Source organism: Oreochromis niloticus, linkage group LG8 (assembly GCF_001858045.2).
Source record: "Oreochromis niloticus isolate F11D_XX linkage group LG8, O_niloticus_UMD_NMBU, whole genome shotgun sequence".
NCBI lineage: Eukaryota > Metazoa > Chordata > Actinopteri > Cichliformes > Cichlidae > Oreochromis > Oreochromis niloticus.
Genome location: NC_031973.2, coordinates 23,777,796 through 23,796,898, shown reverse-complemented (window position 1 = coordinate 23,796,898; position 19,103 = coordinate 23,777,796). Strand labels below are relative to the sequence as shown.

General features: G+C 38.0%; 1 protein-coding gene and 1 long non-coding RNA gene across 3 annotated transcripts in view; one reads left to right on the top strand and one right to left on the bottom strand.

Annotated features, from left to right (window-relative positions):
* Positions 1–3,193: 3,193 nt before the first annotated feature.
* Positions 3,194–5,884, bottom strand: LOC102077968 (uncharacterized). The gene is made up of 3 exons (XR_001224805.3): positions 5,700–5,884; positions 5,504–5,586; positions 3,194–4,876 (listed from the first exon to the last, which is right to left on the bottom strand). It is a non-coding gene; the product is annotated as an uncharacterized LOC102077968 (long non-coding RNA).
* slc39a11 (solute carrier family 39, member 11) overlaps positions 5,246–19,103 on the top strand; it is a 161,856-nt gene continuing 147,998 nt past the window's right edge. For both annotated transcript variants that reach the window (XM_005447999.2, XM_003438683.3), the window contains exons 1-3: positions 5,246–5,321; positions 8,083–8,200; positions 10,570–10,608. In XM_005447999.2, the coding sequence (XP_005448056.1) occupies positions 8,093–8,200; positions 10,570–10,608 (147 nt within the window). In that variant the 5' untranslated portion in view covers positions 5,246–5,321; positions 8,083–8,092. The remainder of the gene's footprint in view (positions 5,322–8,082; positions 8,201–10,569; positions 10,609–19,103) is intronic.

Here is a 19,103-nt window from a genome sequence, read left to right as displayed (position 1 = left end):
ATCTTGCACAACAGATGTTTGATAATCCTGCAAGAACCGAAATCAGTGGACAAGGAGGTAGCAAGGCCTTTAAAAAGATAACAACCCACCCGAGACATAAGGCATCATGTATTTGGTTGATGAAGAGCTCATGGCCTTGACTTTCCACTACAAACCTGTTTGCAAATTAAATTATGATGTTTTCCCACATGTATAGCTTTTGTAACTGGGTCTTTATTTTGTTTCTAATAGTAATGGATTATTTTTGCATTAACTAAATCATTCCACAATGCAACCACATGACAGCTGATAAGTAACAGCAGAACCCTAGACATGCAGATTCAGTACTAAATGTAATGTAATGTACTGAAGTGAACTTTACCAGCTGATTTCCAACACTGCAAAGTTCCTGAGTTTTATCAACTGCCAGCACTGAAAGAAAAAAAATGCAACCCTCAAATAACAGGCTTAGCCAACATTCCATGAAAACAAGATGCTTAAAGCTTTAAATGCCTGAACCCCCACTGGGGTTGTTAAATAATGGAAAAAACCACACATAGGGTCCTCTTAATTGTCAACTTCTATGGTATGGTGGGTATGAAACATAAAACAGCAAGACTGATGACTCATCCGTTAATAATTCACATCACTGCAAGAAGTGTTATGTGGTCAGTGATTTGGAGCTCACGGAAGATTTCAGGTTTGGGAAATTCTGTACTAGAAAGCACAAAAGCCCGGATCAAAGGTCAGCTTACCTGAGAATTCCCAGAGATGAGAGTGGCAACTTACAGGAAAAGCAACATCAACGTAATCTGTTTCTTTTCAGAAAAGCAAAGGTCCCAACATTAATTAAGGCAGGGGCAGCAAACATGAGGCCGGGTGACCAGCAATGGTTCAACAAAGACTCCAATCACATCACAATGGACGGCATTGAAAAATGTGAGGGAGGGCAAAAAATATACGACTTTTAACAGTTTTTTCATAAATCTTACACCTTTGTCCTACTGATTAAGATCTCCCCAAAGACATTCAAAGTACAATAATAATAGAGAAACAATTAAATAACAGAAAAGCTCCTGTTTTTTCACTATCTGCTATAGAAATGTCTGTTGTAGTTTTCTTCACATTAATCATAATAATAAATAAAACGAATGAATTAAAAAAAAAGGGATTTTATTTAGTAACTGCTTAATATTTACAGGACAATTTGTGCGATTATTTCCATAATTTTCCACATTTATTTCTTACAATTTAAGCCCCAAGAGTCACGCTGACAGATTTCTTTCATTAACTACAACATCATTCCTTTATCATGCAGAAAAACTGAGGCATACTGTTGCAATTGCACTTCTTTGTCTTACATTTAGATATATTTGGGATTAAATGTGCAGTTAAACTACTCTACTATGAAAGAAATGGAGTTTTTCCAGTCTGTCCCATTTAAAATCAAAGTGAGCTGTATGTGGCCTACAATATGAAACTAGTTTGAAAGTCATGAATTAAGGCATTTGGATTATTCATAAATGACAGCACAGTAAAAGAAATAGTTTATTACCATTAAACATCCTGCATCTGCAAACATTATTTCGGATATATATTTTAACATTACAGTTGGTTGGGTTGTTTCCAAGTTGATTTTTTAAAATTGTATCCACTTTTTGTTCAATATACTAATGCTTTGTAGGTAGAAAGTTAATTTTTGACCCTGTTTTACAACATATTGCTGCATACAGGATACAGGAAGACTTTAAATTAGACCACAAACCCACCAGGAAATTGTTTATTGAGGCGAGAACCTAAGCAAGAAGTCGGTTTGTTGTCTCATGGACTTCCATAATTTTAGCCTCTTGCAGCTAGCTTGTTACATTTCTCTGACTTTTTGAGAAAGTTTCAATCTTGGTCAAGCCATGACTGATGAAGATTAGAATTGTGACATTAAAATGGACAAAAACACCTTAGTGGAAGACTAAAACACCCTAATGCACCAGTGCATTAGGGTGTCTAGCCTCAACTCCTGAGTCCTATTCAAACCCAGGCTACAGGGTTGACATTTGAACTCTATCCAGGAAATGTTAAATAAAACCTCAGACCACAAAATAGATGTTCCTCAAGACTTACATCCAAGGTCATATCTAGAGTTTTGTTACTGATATTGTCATCTCTTTAACTTTCAGCTCTCGCTATATACGTATATTTATACACACAAGCCTGCTTAATTCACTTTCTGAACATCTTTATCTTTATTTATTCTAAAAAGAAGGTGCCCCACTGGAGGGGCAGTCAACAAGAAAACAAAACTAGACATAACTACTTGATTCTTCCACTTTATATTTGGGTGAATGCGACAGACTGCATATCAGTTTGACATAAATACCATGACCTCACCAGCAAGTTTGCTTTGACTGTGGCATTTTGGATAAAGCCATCTATTTTTCTGAAACCTGACATGACAAGACACGCAGTGGATTTGACTAAGAAGCTCACGACAACATGCATTTTGTCAATCACATGGTTGTAACGCCTTCCTCTAAATAGGACCGTGAGTTATGGGATGAACATAATGCTTGACTGAAACTTGTCATGGAGACATCAAACTCACTTTGAAAATGGTTCCTGGTGTTAGAAATCACACGAGTTCTTTTCAAACTGTCCAACTTGCATTTGTGTAGCAACTTGTCATGCAAGTTTTACTTTTCAAGGAAGCATTAATCTAATTTTAGGGTATGTCTGATGAAGATTAGACTCCGTTTTGAGTTGCACCATTGGACTAAGACACACAAAAAGTCTTCAGTGGGCAGCAGTATATTAGAATGCCAACTTTGATTCCCTGACCAGTAATCAAACCCAAGCTGATGCACTGAGTGAGCTGCATTATAGCCATTAGCCCATCAGGGACCCACTACATCAGTGCTTTGAGTACCCTAAATTACTGACTTTTCAAAAGCACTGAATCACTTGAAGAAGTGTTAAATAAAATTTGTGACCATCAAATAACTGGTTTTCAGGGTTAACAACAACAACAATTTTTACAGATAGTTTTAACCTTGATATGTCTTTAACTTATAGTTGTTAACCTTTTAAAGAAAACATTTAATGCTATGGAGCTGTCCAACTCACAGAAACACATGAATCCACCGTCTTACACATACTCAAGATATGACTGAGGAATATTAGTCTCAGCATTAATTTCTGCCCACTCATGAGTGGGTATCAGTATAGTGCCAAGCATCACTCTCTGACTGGGAATTGAGCCTGGGCGGCAGCGATGAGAGCACCAAATCCTATTCACTAGAGCATCAGGGACCAACTAAATAAGTGTTTTGAATATCAGAAATTGCTGATGTTTTGAATGCACTCAATCGCTGGCTAATTCCTGGGTTCTGATGATGTTCTGAATCCCCACTTTAGCACTTTTGCTGCAGCCATCTCTTCATTCTTAAATTGGACAAATGCACATGGACACAGTAGCAATTTTTCAGTCACAAGACAGCCATGCCCTAAAGTATACCCTGCTTTATTATTCATTTTACTTGAAGTAAGGCCATGGTTTAATAAATGGGCATAATTCTTTGTTCAATAAGGCTTGAAACTAGAGACTGAGACCACAAATGCACTGGGACACAAATCAAGTAAGAAGTTGATTCATTTCCCCAAAGACTTTTGTAATCCTATAATCTTAGGTCTTTTTGCAGCCATCCAAGCCAAAATTTCAGTGTTCTGCCAGATAAAAAGGTGCATGGAATGAAAATCAATTTAATTAACTGAAACCTCATTTGTGAAAAGGTTTGAAGAAAGAAAGAAAGAAATGATCAAAGAACTGAAGAAGGCTCCAACACTTTAATAGAAGTTAGCATGCTGCTGTCTAACTACTGCCTATATTCTGAATCCCCAGAAACTAAACACGTTGCACCTCTTTGACTTTACAAATGACACTTTTTGCTAAATTATTCAATCAGCCAATAGCAAGGCAGAAATTTGGCTTGTTTAAGCATGTAGTCTTGAACGTAGGAATGGGGAAGAAAGGTGATTTAAGTGACTTTGAATGTGGCATGATTGTTGGTTCCAGACAGGCTAGTCTGAGTATTTGAGAAAATGACAGTGTCCACACAGCAATCTATAGAGTTTACATGGAATCAACTGAAAAAGAGAAATTATCAAGTGAGTGGGAATTCTCTGAGGGAAAATGTCTTGTTGATGCCAGAGGTCAGCGGACAATGGTCTTTGGTATCACGCCTTCCAATAAGCATTGAGCTGTTAGGAAGGCAAGTATGCGGAACAGCATCTCACACAACACATTAAACTTGGGCTACATCAGCAGAAGACCACACCTTGTCCTAAGAATAGGTATTTGAGGCTGTAATTATCAGTGACTCATCAAATTGGACAATAAAAGTTTGGATAAACATTGCCTGGTTTGACAAGTCTCATATTCAGCTGTGAATCGAATGGAAGCTTAAGAATTTGGTGCAAACAATAAGAAGGCGTGGATCCATCCTGCTTTGTTCAGGCTGCTGCTGCTGGTGTACTATCAAGGTCTTTTATGGCACATTTTGGGCTTTTTAGCACAAACCTAAATGCCACAGCCTGCCTATTATTGTCATCTTTGAATGGTTGCTTCCAGCTGGATAATGTGCTATGTCGCAACACTCAAATAATCTCAGTGTGTTTTCTTAAACCCACGAAAGTGAGTTCATTGCAATAAAAAAAACCCCCTCCAATAGAGAGCGTTTTCATGATGTGGTGGAATGAAAGAGTTCTACTCGTCACCAAAATCTCAGAGGAATCCAACTTCAGTGTGTGCCACATGACAGGCACACACAAGGCAGTTCTGACAACAAACGGGGAAAAGAGCGAGTGTCTATCCCACCAGTGTGAGAAAACTCCTCGCCTATATGACCTACAAAAAAAGTGGATAGTTTGAATCAGTTAATTACCAAAAAAAACAACAACAATACACAGATTATATTTGGAAGATTAAATGTAAATTATTCTCCTGAAATCTTTTTATTCTTATTTTCAGCACTTAAGTCAGTGGTTGCTTTTTTTGAAATTCTTTATAAACAAAGTTGGGTTAAATTTTAAATAAATAAATACGTACTACTACTACTACTACTACTACTACTACTACTACTACTACTAATAATAATAATAATAATAACTAAAAAATAGTCATAATAAAAAAATAATAATAATATTGACGATAATGAACGCTGTCTTCGGTTACTACTGTTAAAGTTGGTGGCCAATAGGCTGCGAGCAGAGGCGGGGCTAATAGAGTCATAGACACGTGTACTAGGAAGTAGGAAGTAAATACAGAGCACTCGGAGTGCTGCTGGAAAGAAGTGAGTAAACCTGAGAGACTTGTAAAGAAATTAGCGATACCATAGATTTAGGATAAAATTGAACTGTGCCGAATTCATTACTTTCGCTTCACAATACCAGAAACAGCGTGTTATGGAAATATGACACTGATATTTTTTAAAAACAGCGAATATTTTAGGAGAGCCGGCTTGCTTTCATTTACCTCTGTTTTCTGTAATCTGGACTTTGTGCTCCTCGTGTGTATTGGTATTTAAAACTCGATTTGCCAGGAGGTCTCCACGAAGACTGGTTATATCGCAGAACAGAGCAAAGGCAAAGGAAAACACGAGAAAATGAAAAAAATGGTTAACAGCTGTTGACAAGAGTCAGCTGTCATTTAAAGCTGATTGTATACGCACAGGAAAGAAATACATTTAACTTCACGCTCCAAAATGAATCCACGCGTACGAGGCGAATATTTTTCCTATGTGCTCCTCTCTTGTTCATTGTAACACTACCAGGGTTTTACTGCTGCAGTCTCACATAGTCTGACAGTATTGTTGGCACACCTGCCAATTACAGACACCTGGGCACAAATGTTTAGGAGCTCTCGCCAACATGTTTTCATGATCAGGCTTTTTTTTTTTCCTGTCATTCTTTCTTCAATAGTTAGACATGTCAAAAAGCAACGTGTATAACACACCGGCACACAGAACAGTTTTTATAGACAGCATCATGCCTTTCTGGGGAAAAAATTAAAAGTAACCATCCCAATCATCCTTTTCACTAAGTCGTGGCTGTCAAAAATAAGGCCCAGGAGCCAGAATCAGCACACCAAAGACTCCAATCTGCCCACTGGATGGTTTGGAAAATATAATATATATGTTTTTGACTTTTAGCTGTACAGTTTTTTCTGATGATAAAGACCTCCGTGACCATTCACACTACACCAATGTAAACAACTAATAGGTAAACAACTGAATAACAGAAAGTTCCTGTTTTTTCATGATCTACTATAGGAATTTTGCAGTGGGTTCACCGTAAAAAGGAGCAAAGGAAAATAAAACAAAACACAAAAAGACATTCAATTACAAAAAAATAAAGTTTTATAATCACAGGACACTCTGTGCAGTGAAGTAAGAACTTTTTATCTAAATTAAATATTTATTCATTACAAGTCAAAGTAAACTTTATTTTCATCTCTGCTATATACAGTACAGTATACAGAGAGACGAGACGACGAGGCTCCAGTTTCATTCAGTGCAAAAAACCCAACAATAAATATAGGAAGAGTAAGAATTAAATATACACTTTAAGACTAAGGTAAAGGGAGTAAATATACACTTTAAGCTAAAAAGGATCAATAACAGTCTAACTTTACAATTTAAAATTGAGATTTAAAGTGACCTTGAAGACCTTAAAGTGACCTCAATTTAAGCTCAAAGCAACATTTTTTTTATTGCTGAAATGACATATTATATTAAAATATCTCAGGTATTAAATGTTAAATTAAATGTTTGATTAAATGTGTGATTAAACTTCTTTGCACTAGTTTAAATAGTGTGGCCCCATTTTGCATCCAAAGTAGGCTATATGCTGCCCACGTTGTAAAACGCGTCTTATATAAAATGGAAAATGAAGCACAATTTTAAAAAATGAAGCTTTTAAGTATAATATGTAATATATAATTTAATTGCGTGTCCTTTCACACACACGCACACACAGCTCCACCTGTGTACACCCGGATTATCTTGCTTGTCATTTTGCTTAATGTTGTCTTAACAACTTTAAAGTTAACTGCAATGTCTTCATCTTGAATTGGTTGAACAAAAAAAGAAGAAGAAAAAAGAACAAAAAAGGCAGTTTCCATAAAGATTGCATATGCCTGTTTTTTTCTTCTTCTTTTTTTACCCTCTGTTGTTTGATATTTCCCCTTCTACTTGTTTCATTCATTTTGGAAGTAGTGCAAATACAGCAGTTAGCTGTAGACTAATTTCTTTAGCAGTGGAGGTGAGAAAGGGGCCGGTAAAAAAAAAGACTTCATTCTACAAATTATATTATTTTGTTATGATAAATATATATATACATGTCTTGATGATCTGAAAGTTTAAGAGATCTTTTTTTCATCTGTGCCTTGGATGGGTCCCCAAATGTGGTGGGCCCTGAGTGCCCATTGGATAATGTGGTTTAAATTGTATTGGAAGGTAGAGACAGAGCAAAGTGCCTTGAGATGATAAAACTAAATTGAATTGAATAAGTTGAATTGACCACAAGGGGCTGAACTTTCAGGCAGATATTGGGCTTACCAAAAGTTAACAGGCTTATTATCAGACAGAGCTTATAGGCACTCATATTTAAATAAAAGTTTTACTAACAACTACTACTACTAACTGATTTCACTGGAGTTTAAAAAGTGAATATTGTATATTAACATGAAAATCATTTGGTGTGTTGATGATTAAAAAACCGAGGGAGGCAGTGATAGTAATCGTAGTGCAGCAATAGAAAAAAAAATCCAGGATGTTAAAATGCAAAGCAAACAGGATTTGAAACATTTTTTTGTTCCACTGTGTGCTGAAAAAACAAGGTGTGAGGTGTGAGTCAGTCACACGAGGGCTGTGCATTAGCATGTGTGTTGATTTAAGAGGAGTCTTGTAGCCTTGTAGGATTACCTGAAAGCAGCCTTTTTTCTTTTACTCTAGTTTTCAAAGTCTTTCTGCAGTCTTTCTGTCTCCTATCTTTTTGAATATAATGCTGATGTGCCATGGGCTAACCTTTAGTGTGGGCGTGTTGTTTGTTTAGGTCTGTCACTATGCTAGAAGGCTACAGCCCTGTGACCCAGGCCCTGCTGGGGACTCTGTTCACGTGGGGTCTGACTGCTGCCGGAGCTGCTCTGGTGTTCATCTTCTCCAGCCGACAGGTAATGAGTGTTACTCTGAGCTCCAGGAATCGCTTTTCTAAAGAAATACTAGCAAATTATTTGATGAGCTGGAGTTTTCCACCCATGGACTTAGACTGACCTGGTCAATTTACAGCTGCCTACATTTGGTGACAAATTTTAGAATTTATAATTTTTATATATATTTTTTAATCTGAAAGAACAATGCTATCTCAAATGAATCTACTTTTCTCTTTTCTACTTTTCTAGTTTTCTAGTTTTCTCTTATTTTGAAAGTTCGGTTGCTGCAAGCCAGCTAGACAGGGCCCTTCCATGTCTCATGTCTTCTCTGTGTGCTGGCAGCTCCTACAAAAATAAGTTCCTACTGGGGCCACTTGAGACTGGGTCTACAAGTGGGTAAATCACCATAGACTCTCATGTTGAAATGTCCAACTAAACAGCATTCAAAAGCAATACAACTAAAAAGCAACGTTAAAAAAAGAAAGAAAGGAGAAGAAAAACCTGTTTTGTTTCCATGGATAGCATCCTTTCATGGTCTCACCTGGACAGTGTGTGATTTTATTTCTTTGTCTTTTTTTTTTAAAAAACATGGCAAATGCTTAAAAAAAAGTGGAAGTGTTTCTGGGGATACAGTAACGTGACGGAACATTTTTGTTCCTATTTCTGTTGTATTTCATTCACCATCCTTGTGTTTTTTGTGATTCTGCAGCATTTTTGTATTTGCGTATATTTTCAGTCTGTTTGATCTCTCAGGGCCACCGTAACATTCTACGTTTTTGAATACAGCTAGTTTCTAGGTTCCTTCTGTTTTTTCTTTCTTGCTTCTGTTCTACATAACAGATCAAGTTGAGTGAATTCATTAGAATTCAAATTTAACATGAAATAAACTTTGTATTCTTTTGTATTATTATTATTTTATTACAATATTAATATGACATGAGGTTTAGTTAGCTGGCAAAAACTGGTTGGTAGAAATAACCTTAAAAGTGACTTTTTATTTTTATACTTTGAGTACATTTCAAAGCCTGCACTTCAACTTTTACTTTAACAAAAGTTTCTCTACTTTTGTAGTTCTTAAGTTATGGACGTCTGTAGTTTTGCTACTAGTCAGGCTTAAAGTTTGCAGTGTTTCTGATAGGCAGCAAGGTATCACCTCAGCTAAATATGAGTCACTGCTGTCTCATCTATGCTTGTGCTGTTGGTGTCTTTTATAACATTTTCACTAAATTATCTTATTCAGTGTTGATTAGCGCTAATCAGCAGATATGTGTGTCTGTGGTTGGCGTCCATGCTAGATGTTAACTCAGCACGCCACTCTCCCATCCAAGTGTAGTAACTTATGGTGCAAAATTCAATAATGTTAAGATTTTAAAACTAATGCATTACAGCTATGTCAATTTTCAATTTATTAGCGGCAGATATTCGCTGTTTGCCGAGCAATCGATGTCAGCGTTTATAGTGGTCGTCAAATGAAATTTAAAAAAATGAAGACTAGATGGAGGAAGCAGCCTTAACCCATTAAATGAGTATCGATATTGAGTAGTTTGTCCATCAGAGAGAGGAAAAGCCTCTCTGCTACTTCCCTGTTGCCATCACACATATTTGGAATCACACAATTACAAAAACCAGCTGATCTAAGTAAAGTCAGGCAGAGCACAAGTGAGTAAATAAATAACCACAGGCAACAAATTTTAGGAGAATCTGTTTATGTTTTGTATGTCTAAAAAGAAAAAAAATGTTGGTGGATATATTCCAAGATCACATTTTTAAATCACCAAATATCTGCATGTGTATCGGTCTTAAAAACCCGATATCAGTCAGACGTTACAATGGATGGTGCCACTGTGGCTACAGTCTTTTCTAACACACAGTCTCATACATGGCCGCTTCAGCCATGTGTGTTCTGCTTGGATATCAGCTGCGTTCAAATACAGCACAGCTGGACTTTTTGTCACAAAATTTTTTGTAGGTGTGGAATGGATACACACAGTTGAATAATTTATTTATGTGCTGGTGTGTTCACCATCACCCGACAGCTCACCACATATAGAATTTAAGTCTATGTGGAGACACAGTGAGAAAATCCAGAACACTTTAGCAGCTAGTGATGTCAATATTTGCTTCTGCAACCTTTAAGTGATATGATAAACCGTAAATTTATTCAGCTAAATCACAGAGAAATGAATCAGAAAGCATGAAAACACTGTGCAAAACCAGCACACTGTTTGATGTACTTTTACCATTTCTGACTCCTGTAACACATGCCCATTTTGCCGAGTTAAGTCGATGGTGAGGAATGCACTGAACTGCTGGCTCTTCCACTGTCAGGGTTACTACGATATTGATCACTCACATCACTCACAATCTCTCTTCTTGTCTGCCCTTTTCAGAAGCGCATCTTGGATGGAAGTTTAGGCTTTGCAGCTGGGGTGAGTAAGGCTTCATTTGAACTGAACCACATACTCACACATACATTGCTATGAGGTGATTGGCTTTTAAACGTTCCACTGCAGCAAGGCAAGTTTTCTCCTCATAGAGAGAAACTCTGACATGTCCAGCTGCCATGTTGTTTCATTAAAAATCTGAGAGGAAGTGTTCCCCTGCAGGTATCACCCTGCAACTGAAAATACATCCCCTTAACAGCACTGTGTCACTCATCCAATTACGATGTTTAAATCCCTGCAGTATGAGCAGTTTATAGATATAGATCACATATATCAGCTGGCCTTGTAGGGATGAGCGGATCGATACTATCATTAGCAGTGCTGGTGTTGGTATCAGATTGATAATAGCGTGATGTGATTGATACTTTAGTTTCAGTTTCTCCCCTCTACATTTAGTACTGAGAAAATAGACGTTGCTCCTTTTATTGAGGTTTCTCACGTGATGTCATGCACACTTTGTCTAAAGCTGTCTGCCATATTGGACGTCATCTAACCAGTGGTTGATAGGTTAATGACTGGTTGGCAGTGGTTCCTGGAGTTTGCACTCAGCTCTCACTCATCGCATGAAATTTGAATCCTGGTGACCTCAACCTCAAGGTCAAAAGTCAGGTTTTCTGAAAATCTTGCGATAGCTTTAGAACAAGGTGATGTAGGATGTTGATACCAGAGGTGTGTCTACTTGGGGGCTGACAGTTTCATTATGGCTCAGAGAGCAGCTGGCCAGCGTTTGTAGATGCATTTGTTACTTCTATTCAAACTACAGCTAAATTCCACCACCTAAAGCAGTCACAAGACAATTTTTGCCAACTCGTTTGAAAATACGCATTTTCCCGTGACAAATGGTTGCCGGGGGTGGGCGGGGGGTGTCACTGACCAGTCTGTAGGCCTGTGTTACTGGAGCCTTAGAAATCATTTTCTCAGCGCCTGCCTCAATGTGTTGGGGAAAACACATTTTTCCCTGACGACTGCTGGTCGCCAGGTGGTCATAGATTGGCCTCTAGGCCTGTGTAGCTTGGCCCTTATTCACTTGGTCTTATATTGTCACCATGATTGTTATACATCTGAAAATGGTTGAGAAGTTGATGTCACATGGCTGGTGGTCACATGTTGGCATACTTTGCTCCTCCTCCTCCCGTGTTTCACGTGAAGCAGCCGCACTGAGCAGACACATGTAGGCTGCAGTGAGAGAGAGCGATGGCAGAGAGAAAGAGGAACGTCATGTGGAGATATTTTACAGCTCTAAATGAAAACACTGCAAACAGTGATGTGTGGAGAAAGGCTATTTGCTACTGTGGCAACACACCAGTTTACACAAACACATGAAAAACTGTGAAAAAAGACTACTCCAATCAGCAAATGACAAACAAAGTAAAAGAAAAATCCCTCGGACACATCCAGACCCCGGCACAGAGACAGAGGGGACAGGTAGAGTCCTTTCAGAGAAGCAAAGAATATCCTCATATAGTGAGAAAGTAATGTTTCAGTAACTTTTCACCATTAGTTAATGTTCATTTTCATATTATTATTGAGAACTATAACCTACAGACAACCTATATCCAAACGACCCCAATTCCAAAAAGTTGTGATGCTGTGTGAAATATATATATAAAAAAGAATGCAATGATTTAAACATCTTATAAAACATGTTTTATTCACAATAGATCATAAAAACACATAAAATATTTAATCTAAAGATGTGTAATAACTCCATGGCAGACCCGTCCACGGTTTAATGCTTTTCAGCATCTTTATGATCACGGTTGCATTTTTACAATCGGCTGCAGCTTTTCAGCTCGCAGTAACACACTAACAACAACATCAGGACATAGTTCAGTCTACTTAAGCGGGTGAGGCGTGATAGCTCATGTCAGCCAGGTGCGTCCACCTCCCTGGCAGCCACACCACAGACCACGCCCCGCCACATACCCCCATCGCCCGACTGAGGCAGGGGAGCCATCCGGCTGAACCTACTCCCCTCTGCACCGCCACAATGTTCTTTTTAAACAAAAATATTAGCTCCTTTTGAATTTGATGCCATCACCACATATCAAAAAAATTGGATAGTCCCATTTTTGCTAATGTGTAGCTTCCCCACTTCTTTTAACTACACTCCCTAAATGTCTGGGAACTGTGGAGACTAGTTTATTGGATTTATGGTATTGTTTATGCCATAAACTGTTATTTTTAGACCAGAGATTTTCAGTCAGTCATGTAATTTCATATTAGTATGCTTTATTTAGTAACAGTATTGTTCAGCTGTAAGTTCTGTCTAATCACATACGTTTTGATTAGTAACTGACTACAGTGAATAATTTTATACATTTATTTTGCAATTTAATTAAATGGCTCTATTACGCGCACCTAGTAATATTACACAGTTGTTATATATTGATGAGTGGAATTTTAAATAAATTAGAACTTCACTATTTGTTTCCACAAATTCCTTCTTGCACAAAAAGTAATGATTATACGCTGTTACTAATGGTATCTGTGTAAACACACCACCGATGCTTTGAAAATCACTGCAGCTCTGGCTTGTTCTTTTTAACGCTATGCACCAATGAACTTTTTAATTAAGTGCTCCAGCTTGAAAGTGTGAGGTAAAGTGCAGGATCAGATGGGTGTAAGCCAAAAGAGCTGTAGTACTGGCAGCAAAAGATCTTTTATTCTTGTTTAAAATCTAACAAAACCAAAGTTAACCAAAACTAGTAACAATGTTTCTATTTTTCTTTGATTGCTGCGTTTCATCTCATAGTGTTTGGTCTCTTCTTTTCTTTTAAATGTCTTTGTTTGAATTGTAATCCGGCTGCTCCTCCTCTGCAAAAGTTACGTCATTACTCCACATTAAAAATTAAAAGCCCATATACCATTTCAGTAGACAGGAACCCTTCTTCTTTTTTTTTTTTTTTTACCAAGGCTTTTATTGTGAAACACGCAGGAAGACGTCATGGAAAACACAAACTTTGACTTTGAAGAAAAAAAAAAACATATATAAGATTCAGATTCATAGCTGGACATCTGCCATGACAACTGGTTACTATTTGATGTCCTTTATTTTCTCACCATAGAGAGAGAGAGTAGCCATCCTACATGTAAAGAGTGGAAAAAATGGAAGCGTTAATTTTCAGGGAGAGCAGTGAGATGTGAGGAATATGTAGTGGACAAACAGGCATGAGACAGATGGATGTGAGGCTGGGAGACAGATGACTTTATGATCTATTCATAAAGTCATTCTAACATTTGATCTTGTGCGCAGTAATAGTTGACTAATGCATGCAAACTAGCCACTGCGGTTACGTAACGAACAACAACTCATCTGTCATCAGTGTGGTCTGATACTATTTCACCCCAAACAAGGTGAAATGATAAATCTGAGTCAAGCATTACAAATAGCCGACCCATACTTGTGGAATCTCTGTTTCTTTCTTTTTTTGAATAAGACTGGGACCTTAATTGCAATCCCTCCAACTGGTTCAGAGCTTGTTGTTAATTACGAGCTCAGATAAGTGAGCTGATAAGATGAATGCCAAATGATGAGAGATTGTCCACGCTTCTTTGAGAAAGATGGATCCAATCTCGGCCCCCACCTCCCTTATCTTCATTTTGGTCTTAACGGCTTTTCAATTACTTCACAGGCTTAGCTGTTGCTCTTATACATTCTAATGAAATGGCTCATAAGGAGAAAAGAGCCGAGGGCTGCTTCAAACATTTGCTGAACTTCTTTGCAATTATGGGAGCTGCAATCTTTTTAAAATATGTTTTTCACAGTATAACTTTTGGCTTATTGGTGAGATAGTGTTACAATCTATCCAGTCCTCTTATTTTTCTTTGCATAATTCACATTTTTTAATAATATAGTTTTGATAAGAAACGCAATTTTATACTGAATTTGCCACACTTAGCTTAGATTTGAGGCACTGTAGCTATCTGTTTGGTTCAAATGAATACATTAGACTTTGCAGTCAACAACGTAGACAAGAAATATAAAAGTTTTTTTAGCTGTTTGTATTATAAGATGAACAGATGGAGCAAGAAAGTATTTTTTTCCCAAATGTTTGGATTTTGCCAAGTGTGAGGTTTAGAGCTGCATTTGGCTTTTATCAGAACAAATTAAACTCTTCAGCCATTTAGAAAAGCAAATTGAGTGGAGATGGACGGTAGGATGGGACTCTTCTCTTCTCTTCTCTCCCTTCTCTTTTGTTATTTTCAAAGAAGACAAGGCTTGGATTGCTTTTTAGCTGTGCAGAGAGTGAAGTAAGGTCAATCCATTTTAAAGTAGGGAAGCAGATACAGTGCGAGGGAATGTTACACAGCATTAAGTGATGGCAGTTCACTGGAAATGAATTGTTATCTATCTTCACTGACCTTTTATCTCTTTAAATGGCTTGTGCAAGCTTCTACTTTGGTATTAAACATGCTACCGTGGATGCTAGTAAGGCTGGCTCTTGTTAGATGCTAGATGCTGGAGTCTTCTTGAGTTCATGTTGTGTCTTTAGCACCCTGACAGTTTCCCTCTCTGTCTTGTTTCAGTGTCAGTTCCTTTGCCCTCCTGTGTTTTCTTTTCTCTGTAGTATTTTCTTTTCTTGTCTGGGTGTTTAGCATTTGTCTTTTGGTTACTTCCTGTTTTAATTTGAAATGTACATTTCTCTCTTGTGTTAGTTTTACTTTCCTTGATTATGTTCATCCATCAAACCTCGAGACATTCGTTGTTATGCTCCCATTTTGTGCTCCAATGATCCAGTGTTTATCCCAGCAAACATTTCGATGCTGAACACTGTTGTCTTTTCTTGACATCTGTTGGGGAGATGATGGTGGAGTTTCAGCCATATTTGCTGGGATGCACTTGTGCCCCGTTAGATTTAGTATTTTTTTTACACCCATAAATGCTCCAATTTTATTATTCTGATCTGCAGTTGAGTTATCTCTATACTGCAGTGTGACTATATTGAAAATACTGGCCAATGTGGGAAAAACTAAACTCATCCTTTCATTTCACATTAGCTGCTGTTGTACTGGGTTCTGGAAAAACAATGCATCTAACTAGAAGAAGTGCTTTTGCAGAGCCTTTTTTTCCCCACTGCTGAAGACACAAACATTATTAACAGTGCAGTGTAGCACTTCACGTTTTTGTAAAATGTAACCCCGTTTCCTATTAACTGAAATGAATATTGGCCTGGAACTGAAAATTGATTCTGATTTGAGCCTCGTGATTCTAAAAGCTTTGCATGTCTTTACAAAAAAAAAAATCTATTTAAAAGCTAAGCACATTTGTCTTGTCATCTTTCAAAAAGCACGCAGGAAAAATATAATTCTGTTACTGCTGTCAGATGTTAAAATCCCACTTTTGTAATAAATTACTAAAACAGTTTGACATCCAGATGAATGTGCTGACGTTAAGCTCAGAACATTTTAATTTGCAGTGAAAGTTTTATACCCAAAAACTCAGTTCTTTCTGTGCTTTGATAAAGAGGCCCTAATAAAACAAATGCTATGGCAGTTACACATCTTGAGGTGACTCATGAACCCTCTATAAGCTCAGAGAGTGGAGTGTATATAATTAATTGTAAATTGCTAATACTGATGCTGAATGACATGGTTAAGAATTGATGAGATGAAAACAGCTAGTCATCACCACTGCAGTTACTACACTCTCTAATAACACATAATCTCTGTGATATTTTTTCTTCCAATATCACAAAACAAAAACACATTGTGTGCTCATTTTTAAATAGAAAATACGTTACCCTGCAGGAAAGCCATGTTCAGTTGTGTGCGTCTGTCTGTGTGTGAGGCTCAGTGGGTGTTTGAAGAGCATGTGTCATGCTTTTTGTGTCTCATGATTCAGATGCCACCCTGTTTCCATGCCTAACATCTGCTGTCCTAACATGCGCGCACACACACTTTGTGACAGTAGACTATCACGTCATGCTGTCTCAAAACAGCATCTTTCAGCTCTCATTGTTGGTGTAAAATCATGCAACCCTTTTCCCCCAACATCCACCCCACAGCACATACAAACACATACGTGCACAAACCCAAATCGAGTACTGTGCAAAATGCAACTAAAAGCATTTTGCTTTTGTTTATATGTACATTGCTAAAACCCTATATTTGTTTGAAACATATAAACTATAATGTGGGGGGGAGGGAATCTTTTTTTGATGTTAAAGCCAGCAACCCATCTATCTCTCCATTTTCTGCCACTTATCAAGGTCTGGGTCGTGGGGGCAGCAGCCTCATGCAGATACTCCCAGGCCTCCCTTTCCCGAGCCACTTCCTCAAGCTCTTCCAGGGCGGCACTGAGGCATTCCCAAGCCAGCTGAGAGGCATAATCTCTCCAGCGTGTCATGGGTCTGCCCTGGGCCCTCCTGCTTGTAGGACATGTCTGAACCAACTTACTGAGCGGATGCCCTGGAGGCATCCCGATCAGATGCCCAAACCATTTGAACTGGCTTTTCAATGTGGGGCAGTAGTGCCCCTGCTGAGCTGAGCTTGTCACCCTCGCTCTAAGTTGCAGGCCAGACACCTTATGGAGGAATGTTATTTCTGTCGCTTGTATCCACAGTCATTTATTTGGTCACTACACACAGCTTCTGGCTGGGAGCATAGATTGATCTGTAAATCGACAGCTTCACTTTAAGGCTCAGCACTCTCTTTACTGGGACAGACTGGTACAGCATCTAGATCAGTGTCTGTGAAGGTTCTGAGTCATCCAGGTCATCGTAGTCTAAGGAGCTTGGAAAGAAAAGCGTCTGGACTTCTTTGAGTTGCTTGAAGACGTTTCACCTCTCATCCGAGAAGCTTCTTCAGTTCTAAGGGTCAATGGTGGAGAGTCCCAGATTTAAACCCAGTGGGAGTTTCCCCCCAAAGAGGGACAAAGGACCCCCTGATGATTAGGTAGAGGATCATCAGGGGGTCCTTTGTCCAGACGCTTTTCTTTCCAAGCTCCTCAGACCATCTAGATCACTACTGACACAGCACCAGTTTGTTTAGGCATCTGCCTCTCACCTTTGGATTCCTGCAATCTCCTGGATTGGGATGGGATATTGCCAGTATCTTGTTTTTAAAAAATAGGACCAAGGAAAAGACCTGAACTTTGTCTTTGTGACTACAGTGTATTGAAAAGGCAACATGTTTAGGAGTCAAGCTATGGAACATCTTGATTGCACCTGATTGTACCTTTAATCATTAGTTATTATTAATCTTTGGCTCTTTGCAACACTGTATCTTTTGTCCCGTTTCCCTTCCCTCATCCCCCAACCAGTTTCCCTTTCAGAGTTTTTCCTTCCCACTGTCACCAATTGCTTGCTCATGCTGGGGTTGGGGGTTTTCTCTTTATTATTGTAGGATCTTTACCTATACCAATATAAACTGCGACTGCTGTTGTGATTTATTGCTATATAAATAACATTGAATTAAATTGCTGTCTGCTGTCTGTGAGTAGCACATACTGCCCTCCAGATGAACTTTCTTTGAGGGAAAACCTTGCTTATTTCAGTGAGACACTATCAAACCTAATTCTGAAACAACTGTAACATGGTAAATTGTTTAAGTTGAAACTGAATGGTTTGTTAAGACATACCAGAAAAAAATGAACAAAATATACAGTTCCCTGTTGAACAGCTGAAGCAAGAATTTGAACTGAGTACCCAATTCGATGTTAACTGGTCTTTGCTATTCCCAAATGCTCACACGGTCTTGGTAAAAGAAGAGATGATGCAACACAGTAAACCGATACCTTGTCCTGACCCCTCTGAAAAGTGTTCACAATGGGTGATGGCTGAACGGCACAGTAGTTATTTGACATGTTGTCTTTGTATTATTTTCAATTAAAAATAGATTTTAAATGGTTGTTGCAAATCATTGCATCACATTTTATGAGTGTTTAACATAACTTTCTGACTTTTTTGGGAGGCTGGGTGGTACAAACTTACTTTTTCTTTTAACAAGTCCCTCTTATTTTGGTTATGGCATATTCAAAATGTTAGAAAAATGCAGATGCATTACATTAATGGCCTGCATTTACACTGAGTCATCAGTTTCTCTAAGTTAATAACCGGAACAATTTAAATAATCATTTTCCTATTCAATGCCTCGCTGATATAACAGAACAGTAGGCCAGTCTAATTAGTGGCCAACTTTCATAGTTTGTTCATATATTATTAATATTCATTGGATGGTACATTTTCACTGCTGTGTAAAAAGGTCACAGCAACTATTCCAGTGGAACAAATTGCTGCCAGTGAACAAAATCTGAGTAGTATTACATTTCCTTCAAAAAGTAAAAGCTAGTGTCAAGTCATCGTACACTGGATAAACAACAATTGTATAAGACAGGATTCTTTAGGTGTTTAATGTCTCAGTGATTGGAAGATAAAAGCAGTGCACTGCCTTTTATAGAGCTACAGAATGAAACAGCCCAGAAACGTACGCCTGGAAAAGTAATCTCCATTTTTAGGAAAAACAAGAGAAATGAGTTC